The sequence below is a fragment of the Panthera onca genome, chromosome X, assembly GCF_046562875.1.
Source record: "Panthera onca isolate mPanOnc1 chromosome X, mPanOnc1 haplotype 2, whole genome shotgun sequence".
Classification (NCBI taxonomy): Eukaryota; Metazoa; Chordata; class Mammalia; order Carnivora; family Felidae; genus Panthera; species Panthera onca.
Genome location: NC_138357.1, coordinates 31,353,194 through 31,372,000, shown reverse-complemented (window position 1 = coordinate 31,372,000; position 18,807 = coordinate 31,353,194). Strand labels below are relative to the sequence as shown.

Genomic DNA, 18,807 nt, shown 5'->3' with positions numbered 1-18,807 from the left:
CCTGGCTCCTGCCAGCCCCATTTCCTTAAGATCTGCCTGTGTTCTGTCCTTCTTTATTGCCCATAGAGAACACAAGCTGAAGTTGAGCCCCTTGGCCTGGCCTGCTGCCTTTACCCACTTTGCCACCGCATTGCACAGAGGTCCTATATTCAGAGTTGCAAAATCAAATGCCAGCAGCAACTTGGAAGTAACATGGAGAAAAAAAAAAAAAAAACCGACGCAGGGAAACCCAGATAACAGACACTCACCCACTAAAGACGGCTTTCAAAGGCTTTCTGAGCCATCACAGTCTTTTTGGCTTGCGAAGCATTTTGGAGAGCTAACTGGTTCTGTGCTCACAAAACGTGATTAGCATCTCAATACGGGTCGCGGGAGGGAATAAAGGAAGCCAGTGGAGGCCAAGGCGAGTTCCCCTTCTCCAAGGGTTGGATGCCATTTTGAAACGTGGGCCCAGTTTTTCAGGGGAGGCTACACTCCAGATTTTTATGTCAAAATCTCCCAGTGTTCCAATGTTGGCAAATAAAAACTGTTGAATCTTGCGTGGGCTAAGTAAGCCCTGCCTTTTTATAACCTCTGCTCTATTCAAGCCTCCAGTTCGGTCAGAATGATCTTAGTCCCCGCCCCCCGGGCCCCCTAGAGAATAAATGTATTTCACATTCCTGTCACCTCTGCCTGGACCATCTACCTGCCTCTTGAAGGCTCAACTGAGGTGTTTCACCTCACAATGAGGGTGTTCCAGACCACCACGAGGAGGGCATTGTGGGGCAGGAGAGGCAGAGTTCACTAACAATGTGCTCTACCAACAATTGCAGATTGGAAAGCACTGGAACCCAAGGTTGCTTGGGTGGCTCAGTCGGTTAAGCGTCCAACCTCGGCTCAGGTCATGATCTCACGGTTCGTGAGTTCAAGCCCCACGTCGGGTTCTGTGCTGACGGCTCAGAGCCTGGGGCCTGCTTCAGATTCTGTGTGTGTGTGTCTCTCTCTCTCTCTCTGTCCCACCCCTGCTCACGCTCTTTCTCTCGCCCTCTCTCAAGAATAAACATTAAAAAAAAAAAAACAATTGCAGATACTATGTTTTCATTTTCACCCCCACCCCACCCCTGAGGGCATACTTATTTGTTTCAAGAGCTTAGTGGGTAACACCACCCCCCCGTTTTTTTAAGGTTTATTTTTGAGCGAGAGTGCGATCAAGCAGGGGAGCGTCAGAGAGAGGGAGAGGGAGACAGAGAATTCCAAACAGGCTCTGTGCTGACAGCAGAGAGCCCGATACCAGGCTCAAACCCACGAACCATGAGGTCATGACCTGAGCCCAAGTCGGACGCTCAACCCACTGAGCCACCCAGGCGCCCCCCCCCCCCAAGTAATCCCTTTTAAATGACGCCGTTAGTCTGTATGTGCCCTCTGAGCCAGCCAGTTGAATTTCCTTAGCGTTTCTCTACATGCCCCACCCTCTCCCACGTCTGTGTCTCCACCTCCCCCCTATCAGGGCCACCTCCTCAAGCCTTCTGTCACCTCACAGCGGGAGTCTCCCCCTTCGGAATGCCCCATAGCTCAACTCTCCTTATGGCTCTCTCCTGGCTCGAAGTCACCTGCTTCCTTGTGTTATAACCTTCCGTGTCACGAGCCCCTCCATCCCCTCGAGACTGCAAGCTCTTTGCCTTCGGGAAGTAGGGCTCACACATTTGTGTGTCCCCACCGCATGTGGCCTCATGTGGCAGGCACTCGATACTTGCTGAAAAATGAATGAAGTTCAGGGCCGGCTTATGAGATCTCACTGCCCGTGAGCACAGAATTGAGCCTTAGCTGCCATGGGGTGAGCTCCAAGTCCTGTGCCCGTCCCTCCCCAGCTGTTCCCATCTGAAGACAGGTGAATATGCTGAAAGGCCAGCGTCGGAGAATTTGTATTTGTTAGTTTGTTGATTTCAGTAACTGTGGCCCAAGGTGAACGAACGGGGGGTCTCAATCTGCGCTCTCTTGTGACGGGGGAGGCTTTTGTCAGGGGCAAGGGTGGGGACAAAAGTAGGTCAGGAGGAGGGAATGAAAGGAGAGTCTTGCCTGGGATTAATAAATTATAATCTGATAAGAACTACCATTTATTGGTCATGCAGCAGGGACGAGGCAGTTTATTATCCCACTCCATCCTCCTTATCGACCCTGTGAAATAAGTTTTCTAGCTGAAGAAAGGAGGCGCAGAGAGGGTAAGTTACTTGCCCAACAGTCACACAGCCAGCAAGTGGTGGGGCTGGGATTGAACGCAGGCCTCTCCTTCCTCCGGCCCATGCTCTATCTTCCAGGACGGAGTACGGGGCACTTGTGCCTAGACACCAGGTAATCTGTCCGTTTCTTTCCGTTCCCTTGCCCTGGAGGCAGGAGTAGAGGATGAGGGCGGAGACCTGACCTTGACAACTGGGAGCTCACGGTCTCAGTGCCAGAGCAGGTGAAACCAACAAACACAAAAACAATAACGTACACGCTCAGGAACGGACAGACAAGAGCGTGGTTTGGGCCAGGGAATGATTAACTCAAGTTAAAAGGGCGGGGAGGGGAGTCTTTAGAAAAACCGGGCTGCCCAAAGGCTCTCTTTTAGTCCCTGGCAGCCTGACAATGGAAGGCTTGAAGCCAGCAGATCGGAATGAGGAACACAGATGGTTCAGTAGCCAGGACCTCTGGCGGGCCACAAACTGACCAGGCAGGCACAGGCGAGCAGGGTTTTCAGGTCTTCTGTCCAGTTCAACACTCCTTGCCTGACACAGCGTCTCTTCCCAGCAGGAACAGAGCTGGAACAGAGCTCGGTAGAGCCACCTCACCTATCCAGTGGTGCAAACACTGCTGAGTTCTAAAGCTCTCCGGGTAGTGGGAGAGGACGGGAACGTTGCCTTTACTCTGTTGCCATTTTCCGCTCCTGGCTGTCTGCCGGCTTACTCTGGGGTCTGGCCCCTTTGGGGACTAACTTCTGCCTAAGTCAGTAGCATTACCTTGGCAGTCTGCCAAAAAAAAAAAAAACAGACACTTTTCGGATCCAGGTGGATGTCCGGACATCCCTTAGGCAAGATGGCTTTGGTTGAGCATCAGTTGTGCCGGTGTAAGGGAAGGAGAACTCTCCCCTGGGTTTTCCCAAAAGGTGTAGAGTGCCCTAAATACTTTAGGGATGGCAGTTGTTGGTCATGGAAACAAGGCTGGCCCTAGAGGCAGGCGAGGAGGCAGTAGGGAGGGGCCTGCCTAATTCCACTCCTGTAAAATCACTCTGCCCTTTTCCTCTGACCTGAGCTGGCTTACTCTGGGAATCAAAATGGCCGCCCTGTGCTAAGCAGGCTTCTCTGAGCTCCAGCTCAACAGTAACAGCAGCTCTGACAGGCGCTGACCGCCCCCCCCCCCTCCACAAAAGGGGTGAAGGAGGAGGTAGGGGAGAGAGCGAGGTCCCCACCTCCACAGCAGGGGTGAAGAAGGAGGTAGGGGAGAGAGAGAAAGAGAGGTCCCAGAGAAGGCCTGCTCTCAGCCAGGAAAGACCCTGCTGTCAGGAGGAGACCAAGACCACAGCTTGCTGACCTCTCTGCTCCCCCCACGGAGCTGTTGCTTGATTGGTTTTGACAGCTACGTTCCTCTTAAAGCCGTAATGGGCAGACTCGCTCAGTGGTCAAGAGTATGGGCTTTGGGGGGCACCTGGGTGGCTCAGTCAGTTAAGCACCTGACGTCGGCTCAGGGCGTGACCTCGTGGTCTGAGAGTTCGAGCCCCGCATTGGGCTGTCTGCTGTCAGCACAGAGCTCGCTTGGGGTCCTCCGTCTCCCCCTCTCTCCGCCCCTCCCCTGCTCACGCGCGCGCGCTCTCTCTCTCTCTCAAATATTAAAATTAAAAAAAAAAAATTCAGAGCATGGGGTCTGGATGCCGGCCCTGCCCCTTACCCCTCTGTGAACTTGCGTAAGGCGTGCGGCCTCTCTGAGCCTCGTCTTCCTCGTCCGTAAAACATGGGGATAAGCGTAGTGCCTGACTCGTACACCCGCAGAGAACACAGAATTGGGTTAATGCAGATACAGAGCCGGGCACGCGACAGTTCGTCAATAAAACTGAGGTGCTATTTGTTATTGTTCTTGAAGCATCTCTTCAGAATCTATGCGTGGCGTTGGAGGCCCGATTCGAACTATAAAAGCCTGTCCAGGTGTGTTTCCGTGTGCTCTGTGATTGTCATACACACACAAAAGGGCCAGCTAGCCTCACAAAACCTCAAAGGAAAGGACCCTCGATCTCGAGAGAGAATGGGGAGCAGGGACGGTAGGAGGGTTAATGATTCATCGGGTTGGGTGCGCTTGACGGGCATTTACCTAGAGGCCACCGTGCGCCAGCACGGCACAAATCTGTATACTCCCAGCCCTCCGAAAACCGCTTTCTTGATCTTTCCCCTCAGCCCCATCGGGGTGACGCTAAATTTGGCTCTTCGGGGCCACTGCTGCTCCGGGCGCTGCTCCCAAGGCCTCAGCCGGCTCCACGCCCCTACATCTCAGTCCCCGCGAGTCGGGCCCAGCCTCACCTCTGGTTTCCCCACCCCCACCTCCCGACCCCGCACCCAGGAACCCACGGTTTCTCTTCTCTCTTGCCAAGCGCAATACTAACCTGCGGTCCCTTTGCCGGCTTCCCCGCCATTCCCGTTACCTCGGGCTTTCTGGACTGCTAGCGGCCCCCCTGGTCTGCTGAGAGGCGAGGCGTGCGGGTAGGGGTGGAGGGTAGCTTGTCGGCGGCCGTGATGAGGCCAGCTGCCCACACCCACTGTGCGGACCTCCCCACGGCAGAGCCGGGCGCTTCCCCAGCCGTATGTGGACGGCCCTTGGGGGTCAAGGTCTGCCAAGAGCAACCTGGGCCACGTGGTTCACAGGACCATGAAGGTCCTTTTACGCCCATACGGTGGGCTTCTTTTGTCGCTTGGTTATTGGAGACGGGCCGGAAGACAAAAGCTTCCTACCACGACTGCCTTCCGCGTCTATACGTCCTCAGACGGTGTAGGGACGGGACAGCTTGGTCTTCAGGTTGTGTCTTAACGTGTCCACGGAAGATAAAAGTTGTTTCCAGTAACAGGCCAAAGGTTCTGAGCCCCCGTTTGCTCCAAGTACAAGACCCTGCTTCTTTTTTCCTTTTCTTTCTTTTGTCCCTCCTTTTATGTACTCTTTTTTTATAGTTTTTTAAAAGTTGATTTATTTTTGAGAGAGAGAGAGAGAGAGAGGGCCCTCGCACACGTGGCGGAGGGGCAGAGAGAGAGAGAGAGAGAGAGGGAATCCCAGGCAGGCTCCACACTGTTAGCACAGAGCCCCACGTGGGGCTCAGACTCACAAACCGTGACATCATGACCTGAACCGAAATCAAGAGTTGGACGCTTAACCGACTGAGCCACCCAGGCGCCCCTCTTTTTTACAATTTTTTTTTAATTTTACTTGAGAGAGAGTGTGTGTGTGCGTGACCAGGGGCGAGAGGCAGAGGGAGAGTGAGAATCTTTTTTTTTTTTTAAGTTTCTTTTTTTTTTTTTAACATTTATTTTTGAGAGACAGAGACCGGCCGTGAGCCGGGGAGGGGCAGAGCGAGAGGGAGACACAGAATCCGAAGCGGGCTCCAGGCTCCGAGCTGTCAGCACAGAGCCCCACGCGGGGCTCGAACTCACGAACTGCGAGACCATGACCTGAGCCGAAGTCGGCCGCTCAACCGACTGAGCCACCCAGGCGCCCCAAGAGAGAGAGTGAGAATCTTAAGCAGACCCCACGCTCAGTGCAGAGTCCGACACGGGGCTCGATGCCACGACCCGGGGATCACGATCTGAGCTGAAATCAAGAGTCGGGATGCTCAACTGACTGAGCCACCCAGGCACCTCATTTAAGTATTCTTTTTTTAAATCAAGAATTTATTTTTTTAGAGCAGTCTTAGGTTCAGAGCCAAGTTGAAGGAAAGGTACAGAGATTTCCCACACGTCCCCCGCCCCCACACGTGCCTGTCTCTCCCATTCTCACCACCCCCACCCGAATGATACACTTGTTACAATTGATGGAACTCCGCGCGGGCACATCATAATCACCCAAAGTTTGGACTTTACCTTAGGGTTCACTCTTGCTGTTGTACATCCTATGGGTTTGGACAAATGTATCATGATGTATCATTATAGTATCCAGAGTATTTGCACTACCCTAAAAATCCTCTGGGCTCTGCCTATTCATTGCCACCCCCCCCCCCCAAACTCCTGCAAGCACTGATCTTTTTACAGTCTCCAGAGGGTCATATATTGGAGGGGGAGGTGAGGGAGGTGGGTTGACACCTGGGAAGGTGCCGGAGAGGACGCATTTCAGCTGGGTCCTGAAGGGTCACCGGGAGTTTACCTGGCAGTAAAGGGGGGGAGGGGGAGGTCTCTGCAGGCGAAAGCAGCAGCCTGAACAGTGGCAGAGATGGGTGTGTGTGTGTGTGTGTGTGTGTGTGTGTGTGTGTGTGTTTAAGTAAGCTCGAAGCCCAACGTGGGGCTTCAATTCCTCACCCTGAAATCAAGATCCCATATGCTCACTGACTGAGCCAGCCAGGCACCTCTACAATACAAGGTTGTGGGGTTTTTTAATGTTTATTTATTTATTTTTGATCCAGAGAGAGAGAGAGAGAGAGAGAGAATCCCAAGCAGGCTCCATGCTCAGCACTGAGCCCGACTCGGGACTTGATCCCATGACCATGAGCTGAGTCTAAATCAAGAGTCAGATGCTTAACCAACTGAGCCACCCAGGCGCCCCCAAAGTTTTTTAAAAAGACAGGTAGGGGTGCCTGGCTGGCTCAGTCAGGAGAGCATATGACTCTTTTTTTTTTTTTTTAATGTTTATTTATTTTTGACAGAGAGAGAGAGAGACAGAGCATGAACGGGGGAGGGTCAGAGAGAGAGGGAGACACAGAATTCGGAACAGGCTCCAGGCTCCGAGCTGTCAGTACAGAGCCCGACGCGGGGATTGAACTCACGGACCACGAGATTATGACCTGAGCCGAAGGCGGACACTCAACCGACAGAGCCACCCAGGCGCCCCCACAGCATATGACTCTTGATCTCAGGGTTGTGAGTTCAAGTCCCACATTGGGTGTAGAGATTACTTAAATAAATAAATAATTTTTTTTAAATCCTCAAAAAAAAAAAAAAAAAAAAGAGAGGTAAAGTTTAAGAAAAGAAGAGAGAGAGGGAAGAAGGAGCTGGGAAACAGTTCCAATTAGGGAATTTACAATTTTTTTAATTAAGTTCATTTATTTATTTTGAGAGAGAGAGAGAGAGAGCACAAGTGGGGGAGGGACAGACAGAATTCCAAGCAGGCTCCGCGCTGTCAGCCCAGAGCCCACTGCGGGGCTCAGTCTCACAAACCTGTGAGATCTTGACCTGAGCCAAAATCAGGAGTCAGATGCTCAACCGACTAAGCCACCCAGGCACCGCCGGGGAAAGGAGTCTTTTAGTATCTAGCAAGAGTCCTTTTTTTTTTTTTTTTAATGTTTATTTTTGAGAGAGAAAGAGAGCACAAACAGGGGAGGGATGGAGAGACAGGGAGACAGGGGACCCGAAGCAGGCTCTTCCCTGACAGCACAGAGCCCAGTGTGGGGCCTGAACTCACGAACTCTGAGATCGTGACCTGAGCTGAAGTCGGACGCTCCACCGACGGAGCCACCCAGGTGCCCCAGCGACGTTGGATGTAGAGATTACTTAAAATCTCTGGGGCGCCTGGGTGGCTCAGTCGGCTAAGCATCAGACTTCAGCTCGTGTCACAATCTCACGATCTGTGGGTTCAAGCCCCTCATGGGGCTCTTTTCTGGCAGTGTGGAACCTGCCTGGGACCGACAGTCTCCCTCTCTCTCTCTCTCTCTCTCTCTCTCTCAAAATAAATAAATAAACTTTAAAAAACAATAACATCTTTTTTAAAAAGTTGATCAAGCTGGATTAATGAGGAAAGAGACAACGATGTCTCATATAAAATGAAGAACTGTGGAACCTTATTCATTTGCACGGCATTAAAATTATACTAACATCCCAGGACTCGGTAAGGAAAATAATAATATAAACAGCATAGGGCGCCCGGGGGGTGCAGTCCATTCAGTGCCTGGCTCTCGATCTCGGCTCAGGTCGTGATCCCACAAGTCTTGTGGATTCGAGCCCCGTGTTGGGCTCCGCGTTGACAGCGCAAAGACTGCTTGGGATTCTCCCTCTCTCTCTCTCTGCCCCTCCCCTGCTCACCCTCTCTCACACTCTCTCTGTCTCCCCCCAAATAAACTTAAAAAATAAATAAATAAATCAATAAATCAATCCCGTTTTTGAAATGAGGAAATTGAAGTTCAGAGAAATTAAGGAACTTGCTTGCGATCACACAGCTAGTGACTGGCAGAGAGAAGGGTTGGAATCCAGGTCTGTGTGACGGTAAAACCCATGCACGTGACCTTTGCGCCCCACTTGGACTTCCCCAAACGGCTCAGCTGTCTGCGATTGTAGGGCCCGGAAAGTTTCTCTACTAGGCTGTCCTTCGTTAACCTACTTTCAGTCATATATAATAAAACAGAATATCCTGCTAAAATTTCGTAATTTAGGTGTCACTAATTTAAACGAACCCCCCCCACTCCCCCCCCCCCCGCCCGCCACACACACATAACACGTTGGAATTAGTGACGTTTTTCTGTATTGTGTATTATATGCCCTTGTGGTGGGGGTTCACGAGAGAGGCTAAAGTCTAACGATATAGAGGACTGCTGCCATCGCCAGGGGGGTTGCGACAAGGAGCGGGTGGGGTGTCCTGCAAGGACACAAGTGAAGTACATGTTGGGTGCAACACACGTTGTCATTTTATGTCTTGGAACTTAACGCTTTATTTATTTTTGAGAGAGAGCGCGAGCAGGGCAGGGGCAGAGAGAGGGGGACAGAGGATCCAAAGCGGGCTCCATGAGACCGCTTCGAGCCTGATGCGGGGCTCAAACCCACAAGCCACGAGATCATGACCTGAGCCGAAGTCGGACGCTTAGCCGACTGAGCCGCCCAGGTGCCCCCATGTCTTGGAACTTAGAGGCCAAGGTCAGGGAGTCCCTGGGAGGCAGGTCCTGGAGGGCAGGCCACAGTGACCCAGGAGGCAGAGCACCTGGCTTTCGTCCCGGTCACTCTTCCGTTCAAGATCTTGAGTTTTCATCTGTCAAATGAAGTCTTTGGAGAGGAATATCATTTTTTTTAAGTTTATTTATTTATTTGGGGAGGGCAGAGAGAGGGGGGGAGAGAGAATCCCAAGCGTTGACAGCGCAGAGCCCGATGCGGGGCTCGATCTCACGAACCGCGAGATCATGACCTGAGCCAAGATCAGGAGTCAGACGCTTAACCAATCGAGCCACCCAGGCGCCCCGGAATATCATTTTCTGAAGATTTTATTTTTAAGTCATCTCTACACCCAAGGTGGGGCTCCAACTCACAACCCCAAGATCAAGAGTCACACGTTCCACTGAATGAGCCAGCCGGGCGCCTCCGTTGGACTAGAATATCTTAAAGTCCCTTTCAGATCTGAGTCTGTGGTTTGGGGATTCGGGGTTATCGGGGCCCAGAGTAATGAAGATCTGGGAACCAGAAGGAGAGCAAGACAGGGCCAGGCTTTGTGGTCAGAGACAACAGAAATCTACAGTCCCCGAGGCCTGACCTTCTTGGTAGTTTGTTTCAGTGATTAAACTTGAGTTTGAGCGCTGCTTCTCTGGCTGTAATTTGCTCGTACATTCTACGGAGATTTATGGAGGATGGCGGAAAGAGGAAAGAGGAGAGTAAGACGTGGTCTCAGCCATCAGGAATTACGGTCTCCGGGGGAAAGAACACGAAACAACGAACGAACAGAAAACAGAATAAAATGTCTTATGGACTAGCCGTGTGACCTTGATCAAATCACTGAACCTGTCCCCAGGCCTCAGTTTCCTCACCTGGAACAGGTGCCTACACGGTCAACAAATGCCTGTGGATTAGTAGTAGGACTACGACCATTATTATGGGCGACGGGTGTGCTTAGCAAAATAGAACTATCTACACAGTGTTGCAAAGGGAGAAACGAAACCACATGAAAGCTGATCCTGGTTTTCTCAAAGGATTCCGTATCATATTGGACAGTTTTTGAGCCACCGTCTTTGTAACTCGTGCCTGACTTTACGCCAAAACGCTTTAAAAACTCCAGACCACTCCCGTCCTGAGCATTTCAGGCATTTGTTCAGCAAACCGTTCACAGAGCCCCGGCCACGTGATACAGAACTGAACAAGGCCAGTCCCTACGGAGTGCACAGCCCCCTCGGAAAAACGGACATGCGAAAGAGTTGTTTGTATTCACTGTCTCCAGTCTTTCTCTTCCCATCGCTCTTGAATGATGCCCACCAGACTTTGGCCCTTACCACCCAACAGAAACTTCTTTTCTTAAGGCAAGCAGTGACCTCCGTGTCTCTAAATCCAGCGGTCGGTACTCGGGCCTCATCTTCTCGGCTCCCTCTGATTCACTCACTGCCTGCACTTGGCTTCTGAGACACCACCCTGGCCTGCTGTCCCTTCTCAACACCGACAGCCCCTTCTCGGTCTTCTTTGCGTGACTTCTAAATGCGGGGGTATCCCCGGACTCGGGCCCTAAGTGATCTCATCCGGTCTCCTGGCTTTAAATACCATCCAGGTGTTGAGGACTCCCAAATTCTATCTCCAGCCCTGACCCTCTCTCCTGAGCTCCAGACTTGTGTGGCCAGCCCTCGGTTTCGGCTCAGGTCATGATCTCACAGTTCGTGGGATCGGGTCCCACGTCGGGCTCTGCATTGACGGCGTGGAGCCTGCTTGGGATTCTCTCCCCCTCTCTCTAGCCCTTTCCCGGCCCCCCCCCCTCAAAATAAACATTTTTATGTCACTCTCCTATTGAGAACCCCCCCAGCGACTCCCATTCTCACTCAGTAAAAGCCAAAATACTTACAATGGCCTACCAGCCATTGTTACTGCCTTGTTCATTCCATTCTCACCACATTGGCCTCCTTTTTGTCTCTCTAACGCCCTAGGCATGCTCCTGCCCCAGGGCCTTTGCAGAGAGCTGCACAATTCAAGTCCTTCAGATCTTTCCTCAAAGGTCTTGGTGAGTCTCCCTTGACCACCCAAATAAGACTTCCACACCCTCTAGGCACTCCCTGTATCTTTTCCCTGCCCCTATTTTCTTCAGAGCACCCCGTGCCTTTGAATATTTGGTATAATCATTTACCTCCTTTGTCTAGTCCTCTGCCCCAACTAGAATTTCAGCTCCGTGGGAACAGGGACTTTCATCTGTTTGTTCACTGCTGTATCCTCAGCGCCTGGCACCTAGTGGGTATGAAATAGGCATCTGAATAAATGAAAAGTCTTCAGAGGGGATAACAAGAGCTAATGGAAGCACAGAAAGATTGCTAAGGAGTGCGGGGGGTGAATGATGCTTTTAATGCCAGGAAAATTGTTATTTAAGGCCCTTGTACGTCATTCTAAGGAGCTTGGATTTCCCAGGAATCCCAGGTTCCTGACTTGGGGCAGCAGGTTGAATGGTGGTGACATTCACTGAGTTAAGAAATACAGAAGAGGCCGGGCGCCTGGGTGGTTCAGGCAGTTAAGCATCTGACTTGGGCTCAGGTAATGGTCTTGCAGTTCATGAGTTTGAGCCCCACATCAGGCTGCCTGCTGTCAGCACAGAGCCTGCTTTGGAGCCTCTGTCTCCCTCTCTCACTCTCTGCCCCTCCCCCACTAGCATGCTTGTTTCCTCTCTCTCTCTCTCTCTCTCTCTCTCAAAAATAAATTTAAAAAAACAAAAAAGAAATACAAGAGTGGCCGAGTGGTTCGGGCAGTCGAGTGTCGGACTCTTGAGTTTGGCTCAGGTCATGAACTCACAGTTCGTGAGATCGAGCCCCACATCGGGCTTTGTGGTGAGAGTGCAGACCCTGCTTAGGATTCTGTCTCTCCCTCTTTCTCTGCCCCTCCCCAACTTATGCATGCGTTTTCTCTCTCTCTGTCTCTCAAAATTAATTAATTAATTCATTAATTAAAAAGAAAGACAGAAGAAAGAATAAATTTCATGGGGCACCTGGGTGGCTCAGTCAGTTAAGCATCCAACTCTTGATTTTGGCTCAGGTCATGATCTCACGGTTGGTGAAAATCAAGCCCCACGTTGGGCTCTGCCCTGACCGTGTGAGGAACCTGCTTAGAATGTTCTCTCTCCCTCTCTCTCTGCCCCTCCCCTGTGCTCAACCTCTCTCTCTCTCTCTCTCTCTCTCTCTGTCAAAATAAATAAATAAACTTAAAAAAAGAAAGAATAAATTTCATGTGGTCAAGGTGAAAGTCAAGAATGGGTTCTAGGAGTGTGAAGTTTTGAAAACCTGTGTGCTATCCAGGTGGAGATGTCCAGTAGGCAGCTGAGTGCTTGGTTTGGGAGCTCAGGGTGGGAGGTCAGGGCCAAAGAGAAAGATTTGAAAGTCATCTAGCTCTAGATGGTGTTTAAAGCCATGGCTATGGTAGAATTTCCTAGAGAAGTCGTATAAATTGAGGAGGGCAAAACGTTACTGGTTATTAATGCCAAATACTGCTCCAAAATCCAATAAGAAAATACCAAGGGTGCCCGGGGGGCTCAGTCAGTTAAGTGTTTGACTCTTGGTTTCAGCTCAGGTCATGATCTCATGGTTCTTGAGCTCCACGCTTCGAGGAACCTGCTTAGGATTCTCTCTCTGCCCTTCCCCAGCTCCCCAGCTCGCCCTCCCTCCCTCTCTCTCTTTCTCTCTCTCTCTCTCTCTCTCTCTCAAAATAAACTTAAAAAGATATTGTTAAAAATCCTACTGAATTTGGCAGTGAGGAGGCCCTAAGTGAATATATTCATTTATTCAAATATTTCTTGAACATTTGCTCTGCGTCAAGGATACAGAAGATACCATAGTGAACCAAACAGGCAAAAATCCCCTTTGCCCCAGAACTAAAATTCTAGTTGAGGGGAACAGACAAATAAGAAAAGAAATAAGGAGCGCCTGGGTGGCTTGGTCGGTTAAGTGTCCGACTCTAGAGTTTGGCTCAGGTCATATCACGCTTCATGATATCACGTGAGGTCATGGGTTCAAACCCCGCATCAGGGTTCACACTGATGGTGCAAAGTCTGCTTGGGAATCTCTCTCCCTGTGTTTGCCCTCCTCTGCGTGCTCTCTCTCTCTCTCTCTCTCTCTCATACAAAATAAATAAACTTGCAAAAAAAGTACAAATGAAAAGGGAAAGGGACGTCCATTAACAGACGAGCGGGTAAACCCTGTGGTGGGGCCGCACAACGGAACACGACTCAGCGATAAAAAGAACAAATTACCGAGGAACAACCAGAACAGGGATGAATCGCAGAAGCATCAGGGCCAGTGGAAGAAGCCCGTCCCGAAAGGTTACCGGCTGTACGCTTCCATGTAATGTGACGTGCTCAAAAGGCAAAACTAGAAGGCCAGAGAAAAGATCGGCGGCCGCCCAGGACTGGGAATCGGGGAGGCCCTGACGGGAAAGGGGCGGCGTAAGAGCATCGCGGGGGCAGAGGGGCACTTCTGTGTCCTGACGGTGCTGATGGTCACACGAAGCTCTACGGAGGAAGGAGTTGTTGTCTTTTTTCCTTAAGAGAACGTTTTTTTCTTTTTTTAATGTTTATTTATTTTTGAGAGAGAGAGAGAGAGAGGCAGTATGAGCAGGGGAGGGGCAGAGACAGGTTGAGAGGGAGAGAGAGAGAGAGAGAGAGAGAGAGAGCACCCAAAGCAGGCTCCGCACTGACAGCACAAAGCCCAGCACAGGGCTCAAACCCGTGAACCGTGAGATCACGACCTGAGCGAAAGCGAGAGTCAGACGCTTAACCCACTGAGCCACCCAGGCGCCCTGAAGCGAACTTTCTATGTAATAGTAAATAGCAACACTGGCCCATATTTATTGACCCTCCCCATGTGCAGGACACTGCTGAGTGCCTTCCACGCACCCCTCGTTTAATTCTCACGAAAGTCTCATGAAGTGGGTACTATGAATAAGGAAACCAAGGCTCAGGAGGGCTAGGTAAGTGCCCAGGGTCACATGGCCAGCAGGTGAGGCGGCCAGGATAGAACCCGACTTGTCTGACTCCAGAGATTCTGCTCTTCTGACTGTGAGACTCTATTGCCTCGCCCGCGTGGAAGATCGTTTCTGTTGCGTGTTTATTTATTTGCTTATTTATTTTTAAGTAATCCCTACAGCCAAGTTGGGGCTCGAACTCACGACCCTGAGACCAAGAGGCACGTGCTCTTGTGACCGAGCCAGCGGGGCGCCCCTCCCGCCTGGCAGATCTGGATTGCACTCCTCGAGAATGCCATGCTAGCCTCAACTAGACATTTCAGAAACAAACCAAAGTATGCGCGACGCTCAGTGTGACCCTGACACCATTTCTGAACGCCAGCTGTAAGGGGCCGTCCCCCTCACGGTGGCCCGGAGCTGTCAGGTGCGTATGCAGATGGTATACTGAGAAGTCCTTTCATCTGGTCCCTGAAACTGTTTTACTAAAGGACAAAAATGTGACTTTCAGGGAGGGAGCATTTTGGTGATCGGCCCGGACAGTCCTCGGAGTAGCGATGAAGTCCGTGAACGTGGCCAAAAGTGGTGTAAAAGTAAGGATCGCCGAAGTCGAGGTCCAGAAACTGGGTGCGGGAGGGGTTTGTCTTACGGATGCCGAAGTTCCCTGAGATGGTGTTGAACCTGGAAGAGGGGGAGCCCCCAGGGGGCACGGTCTTCAGTGAACATGGCAGACCTTCAGGAGGTCAAGAGACGGGAGCAGCAGCAAGGAGTGTGGTTCAGTGACACGAGCCCCTGGCGAGAACTTGTGGCCGTAGAGCCAAGGAGTCAGGGTCCGGGGACGGCGAGACGGATCTGCTCCTCAGCCGGGGACATCTGTGACGTGGAGAAATGAGCGGCCCACACCTGAGAGCTTCACAAGGGAGGCCTCAGTTAAGACAGGGAGACGGAGGGGCGCCTGGGTGGCTCAGTCAGTTGAGCGTCCAACTTCGGCTCAGGTCACAACCTCACGGCTCGTGGGTTCGAGCCCCGCATCGGGCTCTGTGCTGGCTGCTTCGGATTCTGGCCCCTCTCTTTGTCTGTCCCTCCCTGGCTCTCTCTCTCTCTCTCAAAAATAAACATCCTGGCTCTCTCTCTCTCAAAAATAAACATAAAGAAAAAAAGAAAAAAGACAGGGAGCCAGAGGAGGGAGGCATTTAAAGGTTAAGGGCCTGGGAGAATGTTAATCACGTCCAGAGGGCATAGGTAGGGAAGCCACGTTAAGTATGAAGTTTCCTTTGTCCTGAATGGTTGCTTCCTTCCGAGCAAAACAAGCCGCAAAAATGTGAACGGGGCGTCGTGACTTTACTGCGTGTTGATGTTCATCCTGAGCCCATCGAACAAGAGGCCTGTGACAGCCGTTCTTGGCCAGCCTCTTGACCAGGAGCATAGCAACCGGGGCCCGGACTGGAGACGCTGGCTTCTCTGGCTAGAACATTTATTTCCCGGTGACTGCGTCACCTCATCCCATCTTCTCGATTTCCCGCCAGGCTCAGAGCCCGTGCCTTCCGCACCGTGGAGGAGTGGACGTCCATTTCTCAGGAGCGGTGGACTGCTTCCGGCAGATAGTCAAGGCCCGAGGGGTCCTGGCGCTCTGGAACGGACTGACACCCAACTTGCTAAAGGTGAGAAGGGCGGTCAGTCTCTTCTTCCCCACCTCTTCCAATTCTAGCCCGTTCCCTTGCCGCTCCCCGACAGGATGTATGGAGACACCCTGTCTTGTGCCGACGGTCGCACGAGACCCAGGCGTGGAGGCTGGCAGTCAGCCCCAAGAGAGGGGACCCTGTGCAGCGTTGGGGCATCTGACACCCCACCCCCGAGCAGCTGAGCACTGAGTGTAGAGGCTCCTCCCATGGGGGCTCATGGCCTCCTAAGGGGAACCTAACCCCCCCCCCAGCCTAACATCGTTTGCAAAAAAGTGTACGATGTGCCTGTGTGCATCTCTCTGGGGAGAGGATCCCAAGCTTTCATCGTATTCCCAAAGTAGCTCATGACCCTCCCACCACCACCACCACCGAAGAAGGCAAAGAACTCCGGACTGATCTTGCGTGAGCTGACGCTTAAATGATTCCAACCAAGACCAGCATACGTCGCCAGCTTTCATTCTGTCATCTTCCCTGATTCCGAGAATCACGTCAGGTTGACTGCAGACGTACTGACTGTTTTCTGCTTAAAATTTGAACATGCTTGGGGCGCCTGGGTGGCTCAGTCGGTTAAGCGGCCGACTTCGACTCAGGTTATGATCTCGTGGTCCGTGAGTTCGAGCCCCGCGTCGGGCTCTGTGCTGACAGCTCAGAGCCTGCAGCCTGTTTCGGATTCTGTGTCTCCCTCTCTCTGACCCTCCCCCGTTCATGCTCTGTCTCTCTCTGTCTCAAAAATAAATAAACGTTAAAAAAAAAAATTAAAAAAAAATTTTGAACATGCTTTCCATTTCTTTTTACACAGATAGTTCCGTATTTTGGAGTTATGTTTGGCACCTTTGAGTTCTGCAAGAGAATCTGTCTCTACCAAAACGGTTACACTGTGTCTCCTCTGAGCTATCAGCTGACCCCAGGGGTGGATCAGAGTTTGAAGCCCCAGGAATTACGGGAATTTAAAAAGTTCTTCAAAACCAGACAGCTGAAGTCTAAGAAACCAACTCTTTAAAACCGAATGGAGCAAGAAGGGCACTGACTGAAGGCGGGTTACAGTCACAGAAAAGAGGTAGCCTCGGAATTGCGTGTGCGTGGAGCGACAAGCGGGTCCTCCTGTCTGCTGCTCTCGGAAATGAGAAGGTTGAGCCGCGTATCACCTCCGAGATCCGATCTGATGTCCTGGTGAACACCTGTGCCAGGGGAAGTTTCCCAACGTGACCGTTTTGTGGCAGCATTCCACCCGATTTCATAACAAAACGTGGCTGTAGCGAAATGTGCAACGTACACGTGCAACTTACACGACACCAAAGAAATGGCACCGCCGTGACCTCAAAGCAAAGTGTAGTTGGAGTGGCCGAGCGGATACATACCACACCGTGAGCTTAGCCGCAGGGTCACAGCTTGCACTAAGCCACACTGGCCTAGCTTTGCTCCATTTGACCCGAGACTTCCCAACATAGCTGCTCTGAAACTCCTAATCCTTGCTGACTCCGGAGTGCACACGCTATAGCGTAAATTTCACCTTCTCAGAAACTAAATTAAAACGTTTAACATTTAAAAATTATCACTGCCGTAGTAGAAGCATCCTTCTTTATTTAAATTTGAAGTATCTCGGGGCGCCCAGGTGGCTCAATCGCTTGAGCATCCGACTTCGGCGCAGGTCATGATCTTGCAGTTCACGAGTTCAAGCCCCACGTCGGGCTCTGTGCTGACAGCTCGGAGCCCGGAGCCTGCTTTGGATTCTGTGTCTCCCTCTCTCTCTGCCCCTCCCCTGCTCGCGCTCTGTCTCTCTCTGTCTCTCTCAAAAATAAATAAACATCAAAAAAAATTTTTTAGGGGCACCTGCGTGGCTCCATTGGTTAAGCGTCCGACTTCGGCTCAGGCCATGATCTCACGGTTTGTGAGTTTGAGCCCCGCGTGGGGCTCTGTGCTGACGGCTCGGAGCCCGGCGCCTGCTTCGGATTCTGTGTCTCCTCCTCTCTCTGCCCCTCCCATGCTCATGCTTATGCTCTGTCTCTCAATAATAAATAAATGTTAAAAAAAAAAAAAAACACTAAAAAAAATTTTTTTTTAATTTAAAGTATCTCAAGCTGAGGAATTTCAGGAATCTTGTTTCAAGAAGGCAGTTTTTACTGTGACCGCTTAATTATACCCCAAAAGAGCTTCTTCCAGTTGAAGTCATGTGCAGGTGAAGGGGCCTGAATTCTCCACCTTTTTAACTTGCTTTAACTTGCAAGCTTACCCTGGAAATAAATTAGTCACGTTACTCTCACAAGATGTCCCCGTTGCCTAAAAAGGATCAAATAGAACATTTGACACACATATCAAAAATACATATATAACTGAACAAAACCGCTTCAGGCTAATCATCTCTACTAGATTTTTTAAAAATCGCATTTCAGATTATTCCACCTTAAGGACTCCATGTCAAGTTTCTATAGCTGTACTTTCCAATAGTGCCTATGTATGCATTAAAAAACAGTAAAATTGTTAATTTACACATGCATAAACACACACACACACACACACACACACACACACGGGCTTTTGGTATGTTGAAAGTATTTGGGGGGCGCCTGGATGGCTCCATTGGTTAAGTGTCCGACGTCGGCCCAGGTCATGATCTCGAGGTCCGTGAGTTCAAGCCCCGCGTCGGGCTCTGTGCCGACAGCTCGGAGCCCGGAGCCTGTTTCGGATTCTGTGTCTCCCTCTCTCTCTGACCCTCCCCCATTCATGCTCTGTCTCTCTCTGTCTCAAAAATATATAAACATTAAAAAAAATTTTTTTTTAAAGTATTTTGCCCTGTTAAATTTATTTCCCAAAGAAAAATGTGTGGTCATTTGTTACTAATGTGAGTTGTAGCTGTAGCCCAGTCTATTTGTTACAGTTTGGAGGGTGGCAAATCCTTTCCCCACAGGGAGGCATCATATTTATTACTCTTCGTTTTCCTGGAGGTGAACAATTTTGTTTTCACTTGTAAAATCTACAAAAAGAAATTATTTTTTTTACTCGATCTAAAATCCTAACCTCAGGGTACTTACATCATGTTAATATCCTCTGTGTATTTTTCCACAGGGTTGACTTTTTCAATAAAGTTACGTGGGGAAAAGGAA

The 18,807-nt window shown here is 50.8% G+C and overlaps 1 protein-coding gene across 2 annotated transcripts in view; it reads left to right on the top strand.

The window, feature by feature from the left end:
• Positions 1 to 18,807, top strand: part of SLC25A43 (solute carrier family 25 member 43) — a 34,598-nt gene extending 15,791 nt beyond the window's left edge. Inside the window, exons 4-5 of one of the 2 annotated variants that reach the window (XM_081792735.1) lie at positions 15,551 to 15,685; positions 16,506 to 18,807. In XM_081792735.1, coding sequence (XP_081648861.1) covers positions 15,551 to 15,685; positions 16,506 to 16,706 — 336 coding nt within the window. In that variant the 3' untranslated portion in view covers positions 16,707 to 18,807. Of the gene's footprint in view, positions 1 to 66; positions 238 to 15,550; positions 15,686 to 16,505 lie in introns of those variants that run through there. The other variant, XM_081792736.1, reaches the window with a different exon arrangement.